Raw genomic sequence first — 8,544 nt, forward strand, 5'->3', positions numbered from 1 at the left:
TTTGAGTCAGTCATCCATCATTCAAAATAATAGGAAACATCAGGGTGGACCCATTCAGATTTTATCTTTCGGAAACAACTAGCAACGGTCCGAAAGGAGCTGGTTCCCTTTCGTACCAGCTACAACTTTGATTCATTGTGATTCAATATATTTATTTGGAGCAATGCACGCAATTTGTTTGTTTCTTTAATTTTACAATGGTCCTCATCTATCTGGAATAGGCCACAGAATTTGCGCAGCATATGAAAAGTGATGTTAAGTGATTAAAAGTTTGATTTTGTTTGTTGGAAAAATACATTTTTATAATTCTTGCAAGTGCTTTTACTATTTACTGAAAACCTGTAATGACACATGGACAAAATGTATCAAACAGGAGTTCTCATCTTAACATAGCTTACTCTTATGGTATGAGCTATTACCATTAATATAAACATTGTTTCCTTTTGCAGGAATTTTCACGGTAAATTTGTGAAATACTTTAATTAATGCAATTAAAGTAAATCAATGAATGCATTACTTCTTAAAGAACCCAGCGGAAAATCAGAGTTTGACGTTTGCAGAAACACCAAAGTACAACATTCCTAGTACAGGTGGGGTTTTGAATCATGCCATGTGGAAAAAAGGACTTGATTTCTGTGACATGCTGGGTCACACCCACTTAAACTTATTAATGACTATGACACATTTCAAATGTAATAGTACTGACTGATGGGGTGTTTCCATGTGACCTTTAATGAGCAATCATAGTTTTATTTCAGCTGACCTCAGTTCTTCTTAATTAGGTACTGTCTGATTTTGGTTTGCTGTGTTGCTAAATAAATAAATAAACAAATACATAAATAGGCCTAAAATTAGAAATTAGTATTATTATTTGAATAATACAAAATAATAAACTTTTATGAATTAGTATATTATCACTAATTTCATCCAATTTCCTAACCCTGAACCCAGCTGAACATGTTGTTCTCCCGCCAACAACACCTGGTCAAAGGGAGTTGGGAAGAAGCAAGTTTTTGAGCAGATAAACTGATACTTACAGTTTCAGACGTTTCCTCCCTTTAACGACATTCCATTCTGGGTGATGTAATAAGAGCTGACTCATGCTGGTGGAGCTATCTCCCAAACAACTCCCTTCCTGTTATCATAGGCAACAGGAGTTCTCATTTCCCATCCTTCTTTTTTTCAAATGCTCACCTTTCTTTTTTTAACTGTGACAACATTTTCAAAAGGTATAAATTAATGTTGTTTTCTGAATCTTTAATAAATTATAATTATTTATTTATAGGTTTTTTTTTGTTGGGGGGGGGGGGTGCATTTTGTACCATATATTTTGTATACACAATAGGTTAGTTTCCATGTACAATCATACCAAAATGTTCCAAATTAAATAACAGGAATTTCAAGACTTCAGTGAAAAGCAATTTTACTGAATTTTACAGAAAATTGTGATTATTGAACAATAATAAAAGGCACTAACATAACTTCTAGTACACAGAGACCTGAAGCACAAATTCAGGTTTTGAAATTAAACAATTATGAAAAGCAAGTATTCACAAAATGGTAAATTCTTTGTTAACATGTAACATTTACATTTTATTATCCAGAAGCAGCAGTTTATTGCTGTCCTGATGCAAAAATGCAAACAAAGATTTGGACCTCTTTGTGTGTGTAAGGAGGAATCAGCAGATTATAAACACATGTATTGTCAATAATTTCCAGACAGCCTGATCACCATTTCTAAAAAAAAAATTGGGTAAAATAAAGTCAAAAGGGAATAACAGCAAAAAGGGGGCAGGGAATGGCTTATTCTATTTTATTTATTTATTACTATGTACTGCACAAGCTGTTGTAGTCTCTTTCTTTCCACTTTATCTTTGTACCTTACTTTTCTTCAATAACCCAATGAAGCCAGAGTCAATTTCCTTTGAATGTGGGTGGAGGGCGAACTGCAGAAAAAATAGTTGGAATCCATGTTCTGTGTGTCAGCTAACATCAACACTGAAACTCAGTCCTAGGGGAGCCATGTGAAATGACACATTTTATGTTCTTTCATGTTTTTCTTGAACTTGTTCATGTTAACACAATGCAGGTTTGGCTCATTATCATTTCCATTATCTTTTAATTATTCAATTTCTACCAAATTGTTCCCTTTGGGGCCATTCTGTTATAATGGGTGACTGTGTCACGTTTCATGTTTGTCATGTCATGTTTCATGTTCAGTGATTGTCTTAGTTACGTTATTGTCATGTCACGTATTATGTTAGTCTAGTCTCGCAATGTTTTTATGTTTTATTTCCTGTTACGTTTCATTGTCTTGTCATGTTTCATGTTTAGTTCTTGTTACCATTTATTTTTTAGTCTTGCCATGTCATGTTATAAAGTTTAGTGTCATAATTTCACAAACTTGTTATGTCATGATTTATGTTTGTTTCATGTTATGTGGTTATGTGGTGATCAAAACCCCCAGACAGGTAGAGCAGTGCTGTTCAGACAGCGGGAGGTCCAGCAGCACCTAATCCCCGAGGCGAAGGGACCCTCAAGGGAGGGCAGGAGGCAAGGCTGGCAGGGAACAGGGAGGCAAGGCTGTCAGGAACTAGTGCAACAGGCAGGAGACAGGGCTGGGTGTGATAACAAAAACTAGACGGCTCAAAAAGAACTGATGGAACAGACAAATTACCAAAGGCTCTGATAAAAAGAACTTCACAGTCTGGCAACTAAAGGAGTGTGAACTGAGACTAAATAGTGAACAAAGTGGCCACTAGAGAGCAATGAGCTTGACAGAAAAAGGTGGCTTACCCCCTACATAACATCAATCATTTAGTTCACCAGCTGCCCTGATCTTATTGTGGCTACACTGGGGCTTGCAGCACCAACCACCCAGGTCCAAGTCATGTATCGGGACACAAACCTGCAAATGCAAGTTCGGAATGTTGCAAAACATCAGTGTATATAAAACGGGTGAGGCAAGTTGGAAGGTGTTTTGCAGTCAGGTTGCAAACAGAGCCCGGAAGAGCTAGCACTCTCTGGGAGGAGGCTGTGACACCACATCTCTATGCACTGGAGGTTTCACAGGCTGGGCAGGGCCGCTACTGCAGGCATGGAGGGGCATTCGCTGAAATATCTACCAGAGTTCCACTTTTCTCATTGGCCTGCCTTGTACTTCAGACCCAATATTGTGAAAGTAATTTAAAATAAATTCAAGCAAAGCACAGCATCAGGGAATAGCCTCCTATGTGCACCTTGTTAAAATGAAAGTTAAAACGCACCTGGTTTTGTAGGGGTAGGCGTTGTTGATGAATGAACTATGGAACACAGAAATACAACAATGTTCAAATATATTGTATTATTATTTCTCTTTTAATCCTTTATTTAACCAGAAGAGCCATTGAGTCCATTGAGACAGTGCTCTCTTCTGCAAGCACACACTGGGAGATTTTTCCCCCAATCCAAACTCAACAAACCCGTTGATCTCCCGCTGCACACCCTCCCACCAACTTCAGGAGAAGAGGGCAGACACAAGACTCCTCCGATTTACGTGACGCCTATTCTCGCTCTTTTTCTACGCTGCAGATGCACCACCAACTATATAATGGCCATGCCCTCAGAAGATAGCAAGGTCAGAATATTCTCTGTGCATGCGTCCGCAGGTACCTGTTCTGACCAGCAGTGGCCACTAGAGAGCAATGAGATCAGCAGAACTAGCTGGCTTATCCCCTACATAACATTACATTTACATTTTAACATTACATCAATTATTTAGCTCACCAGCTGCACTGATCTTATTGTGGCTACACTGGGGCTTTAAGCACCAACCTTCCAGGTCCTAGTCATGTACCTTAGTCACTAGGCTATTGGCTCCCCCCAATTGGACAGCGTCACACACCCAGTTGCAGGGCCCGCGCTCTGGAAAGCTTACCTTTAACACAGGTTGGAAAGTCAGACGACCACCCGTTTGCTTCACACACTAGCTTCCTCTCGCCCTTCATTTCATAGCCATCTCTGCATTTATAGACTACAAAGTATTTCAGCTTGTAGGGTGGTGGACCTCCTTCAATCCGATCAGCATGCTCAATTATTGGAGTCGGACAGTTCAAATCTGCAAGAAATTTTTATTTATTTATTTTTGTCTGAATCCAAACACTTTAGAATAGACACCATCAAAGTACAGCAAACTTAATATCCATAATTATTAAATTAATTTAAATCGTTTAGAGCAATAATCTGAAACAGATTAATTCAAAATGCAGGAATGTGGTAAACAAAAAATACAAAATGCATTAAATTTCCCCTATATATAGGAAGACAAACAGATGATAACAATCGATAACCAGATGATAACCAATGGTAGAGTCTCAAAATGTTTAAAATATCATACCTTTACACTCAGGGACAGTCCCATTGTATTTACCATCTTCATTACATACAAGCTGTGAGTCTCCAACAAAGTTGAAGTTTCTGTCACAGGTGTAGGTTACAATTTCTCTGAATACATACAATTCGCCGGAAGGAAGACTGGTGATTTTTCCATTGTCAATTTTAGGAGGATCTCCACATTTCACAACTGAACAGAATACAAATGTATTTAAATACATGAATGCATTAAGTCAACTCTTTACACACCAAACAGATACATAACGTGTCATTTTATGACTAGACACAATGCTAGTTAGTTTCCCACAAAATGTTTTGAAAATAACGCAAAAGTAATGACACAGAAGTGTGCTGGATATTAACGTATGCTTTCTCAGAATGTTTAAATGCACAATCTGCAATATACACTCAACTTAGCCACCTAATCATAGACCAGTATAAATGGCTTTAACCACCCTACGCACACTGAAAACGGCAATATTTACACATTTTGAACACCAGCATTGCGAATATATAACTCAAGACTATTGAATCGTCGATAATGTAGCCCTTCAGGTAAGGTAATGGTTCCACATGTACACACTGTAGCATTACAATCTGAAGTTTGTGTATGCTCGTACTTACCTTCACATTCAGGCAGGCGATTATTCCAACCAAAATCATAACACTGCCTATAGGCCGTTCCAATCAAGACAAAGCTGAAAACATGAAGAAAAAGACAGTCAAAGACAGGAAAAAAGGAAACGTTAGTGCATGGTGCTGTTATGACTTTAGAGACGTTAGTACAAATGCTGTCATCTGCACAATGTAGCGTCACTCCTTGAGATACAATTACTGTCATTTGTGAACGATAATGAGAAGGTTAATAAGAAGGTAGTCCATTTGGTGTACTGAAAAACACATCGTTACATTCATAAAACAAAAGCTACAAATTAGATCGTGCTTCGCAGTTTGTTTTGCGACTTTAGCTGCCTGTGTATTTTAATGATGCAATGTTAACCCTAGTAGGAAAACAGGTGCAATTGCAACACTTCCAAATAAATGTCACAGACTCACCCACGGTTACAAAAAGCATGAGCGGTCGCACCAAAATCCGTTCCGTCTGGGGTGGTAAATTTCCCATTTAACAACTCCCCAGGTGAGCCACACGATTTTTCTAATAAATAGAAACATGAACTAAGGCAAGTCGGAAATGGAGCGACCTACCCAAGCGATCATAACGGGAGCTTGCGTCGCAAGCACATATTTTCCATTCAGTCATAAAACAGCTTCTGCTTTAAAATTAATATTTCATAAAACATACAGTCATCGTCCCAGTGGAGACATTTTCCACATTGTCCACCCCAATATAGAAAGAAAAACGGTTGATAACTGAATACATACAATTCGCAAGAAGGAAGACTTGTGATGGTGATTTCTCCTTTGTCAAGTTGTCAACTCAAGAGACTACACATGTATTTAAATGCATGAATGCATTTACTCAACTATTTACACACCAAAACAGAAACATAACGTGCCATTTCATGGCTAGACCTCGATGTCCAGTCAAGGACAACAGATTTTGTGTTACTTTCAACACAGTCTTTCCCCCTTCCGTAACATAGAGCCTTCCAGAGCTTGCATCGCACAAACTGTAAATTACTTTGGCATTGAAGTGTTTCAGCGGTCCATTCTCCATTTGTGCAATGTATAACTCCACTCCCACTGGTGTTTAAATGTCCTTTACCGCACTGGAGAGTAACATTTGATCCTTCGGGGAAAGTGTCCATTCCAGCGCTCTCATCGGTTAATTCTACGCCAGGCTTCAACGAAGGTACCTGGCATTGTCCTAGAAAGGTCGAGATTTTATGCGGTTAATCTGCACGTTAACGTTACCTAGAAAGTTATGAAGTAATAAATCGTCATGATTATGAAACGGTCCTTACCTTTCGCACAATCGGCAAGTAGAAGGCACAGACTGAAGGTCGACACCAAATGTGACCAGAAAACCCTGAACCTCGGCATATTTCTCCAAATCAAGCCGATTTAGCCGACTTTAATGAACGTTAGCTAAATTACTAGGGAATTATTTAACGTTAGCCAACACTGCTCAGCTGTCTAGTCACCCCTTGTTTCCAAGCTACGGTCCATGAAGGGGGTGTGAGAACACTGTCCTATAAGCTTCGAGGTAACTTCAGTAGCCAGATTGACTGGTCCTCCTAAATCACTGTAGACAGGCACTTTTGTAAATATTTAGACAGTCCACTTTATTTTTAATGTAAAAGCTTTTTATAATATTATTTTTTCCTTCATAGTTGTACAAACTACCAATGACTTCACACTGAAAGTAGTTGAACTACCTCACCCTTTGAATATCGCCTTTATTACCCACTAAAGTCCCACTCCCTTCAGTTGCATTGTGTGGCTTCTGAGCTGGTATTTGCATGAATATTTATTTATGTGTTATTTATTTTTTGTTATGCAACAATTTACACTCCTAAATTCAGGCCTTAATCACAAGTTAGAGTTTTGTCACATAAGAAATGCTCTACAATATCTCTGGACAAAGTTCAAAAATGCAAATAAGTGTTTTGCTATTTTTTTGCAAAGGGTACAAAATCTCATCACAGGCAGCTACCTGTACAGAAAGTAAGAAAGGACAGTTTATCAATCCTCGAGTGAATTCAAGTGGCAAAGTAAAAACAAAACATCCTTTTTTAAAGGATACAAATCAGACGCAAGGACAAAAATAGTTTGCTCAGCAGGATTGGTTTCTTTTATTAATTTATTTTTACATAATGTTTTTTTTGCATAATTTTGAGATTGCAGATGGATGATGGGTGGTTGGGACTGCGGCTGCTTAGGCCCAGTTGCAGCAGTTGCAGCTGGTGTCGAAGACCAGGCCTGTGGCACAGTGCTGCTGGTAGGTCTGTCCCTGGCTGCACTCGTAGAAGTGGTTCTTGCTGGTGGGGTCGGGGTAGAGTCCGTTGGACTTTCCGGCGCAGAAGCCGCTACCTCCGCTGCCACCTCCGCTGCTGTGGCCACCACCGCCAGGCTGGGGCTTGGGAGGGGGAGGGGGGGCCTGGGTGACGGGGGGCAGGGGGTTGATGGGGGCAGTGCAGCCTAGTGTGGGAGAAGGTAAAGAGACATGTCGGTAAAATTTACGTGCAGCCTTTAAAAAAAAAATAATAATAATAATTTAAAAAACACATTCAAATGTAGAAGGGAATGCTGATAGTTCAGGAAACCTAAAATAAATAAATAAATAAAAAACAGTTACTTGTGAAGTTATTCAACTGAAGAATTCCACCCATTGACAGATCAACAGACACAGGCATGCAGACAAACTGGGAGACAGACAGACAGACACGGACAGGTAGACAGGCAGATGTGTTAGTGCAGAGGTGTAGTACTGACTCTGGCCGGTGCCAAGACCACTCTTCAGAGTGCTGATCAGGGGGTATCTTCCCTGGCCACAGAAGGTCCTGCTGAAGTCATCAAGGTCCAGACTCCACACCATAGCTCCTCCATACTGATTCTTCTTCAGCCAATCGATCTGTTGGAGGGGGTGATGGAGAAAAAAATGTGCACAACCTACTTTTCTCCTAAATCATTGACAGTCCGTTACACAGTCAATGCCATCATCACATACCAGCAACTTCACTCTCAGATGCTTGATGCTAGACACAGCTATTCTGTTTATGTGCTCATGCACACACATTTATAGACACACGCTATTAAGAGAGCTGTACAATCATAAACAGAGAGAGTGTACAAATAACAAGGTCAGTTATTGAGTAACACAAATATCTAGTGCAGTTCACAAACAGGAAGGGAGATAAAATCCACTGCAGCAAAACATCAGATAATAGGCTAGGAAGCTTGAACTGGCTTGGGCCAAAGCCCTCCCCCTGCAAGACCAGAAGAGAACAGGCAAGCACTGTTAACAGTAACTACAGCTAACGTCAGAGTAGCTAACAGTTTATTTTTCCATTAAGAGACGCACAATCATCTCTCCAGATGCAGGTCAGCATTCCTATATGCGGGGGCTCGAACCAGTAACCCCCTTACACCCACCACTAGGCCACTCTGCTGCTCGATAAAAGCTAGACCCCTCCCAAATATGGAACATGGACTAAAGTAAAGATGGTGTACCAATAGAGCATGGCCTTGTAAAAGCAATTATGGAATTAC

General features: G+C 39.7%; 2 protein-coding genes across 3 annotated transcripts; both read right to left on the reverse strand.

The window, feature by feature from the left end:
• Positions 1-1,406: 1,406 nt before the first annotated feature.
• Positions 1,407-6,515, reverse strand: LOC133109748 (membrane cofactor protein-like). 2 transcript variants are annotated; one of them, XM_061219308.1, is made up of 8 exons: positions 6,297-6,515; positions 6,014-6,199; positions 5,428-5,527; positions 4,996-5,069; positions 4,376-4,561; positions 3,917-4,096; positions 3,267-3,302; positions 1,407-2,559 (listed from the first exon to the last, which is right to left on the reverse strand). In XM_061219308.1, exons 1-8 carry the CDS (start codon positions 6,373-6,375, stop codon positions 2,537-2,539), a joined length of 864 nt encoding a protein of 287 aa, XP_061075292.1. In that variant the 5' UTR covers positions 6,376-6,515; the 3' UTR covers positions 1,407-2,536. The 2 variants fall into 2 exon arrangements, with proteins under 2 accessions (XP_061075292.1, XP_061075293.1); XM_061219309.1 differs by lacking the exons at positions 5,428-5,527; positions 6,297-6,515 and having other exon boundaries at positions 6,014-6,150.
• A 672-nt stretch (positions 6,516-7,187) lies between these two features.
• LOC133109749 (acidic mammalian chitinase-like) lies at positions 7,188-8,468 on the reverse strand. The gene is made up of 2 exons (XM_061219310.1): positions 7,768-8,468; positions 7,188-7,473 (listed from the first exon to the last, which is right to left on the reverse strand). Exons 1-2 carry the CDS (start codon positions 7,868-7,870, stop codon positions 7,211-7,213), a joined length of 366 nt encoding a protein of 121 aa, XP_061075294.1. The 5' UTR covers positions 7,871-8,468; the 3' UTR covers positions 7,188-7,210.
• Between the last annotated feature and the right edge of the window lie 76 nt (positions 8,469-8,544).

The sequence above is a fragment of the Conger conger genome, chromosome 14 (assembly GCF_963514075.1).
Source record: "Conger conger chromosome 14, fConCon1.1, whole genome shotgun sequence".
NCBI lineage: Eukaryota > Metazoa > Chordata > Actinopteri > Anguilliformes > Congridae > Conger > Conger conger.

Bases quoted from the DNA above. Each gene is read 5' to 3' on its own strand.
- LOC133109748 (XM_061219308.1), bottom strand. From the start codon at position 6,375: ATGCCGAGGTTCAGGGTTTTCTGGTCACATTTGGTGTCGACCTTCAGT. The intron at 5,070-5,427 runs GTGAGTCTGTGA...TCATGTTTTCAG, and splicing joins CATGCTTTTTGTAACCGTGG to CTTTGTCTTGATTGGAACGG. The intron at 4,097-4,375 runs GTATGATATTTT...AATTTCTTGCAG, and splicing joins GACTGTCCCTGAGTGTAAAG to ATTTGAACTGTCCGACTCCA.
- LOC133109749 (XM_061219310.1), bottom strand. From the start codon at position 7,870: ATGGTGTGGAGTCTGGACCTTGATGACTTCAGCAGGACCTTCTGTGGC. The intron at 7,474-7,767 runs GTCAGTACTACA...CTCCCACACTAG, and splicing joins TGGTCTTGGCACCGGCCAGA to GCTGCACTGCCCCCATCAAC.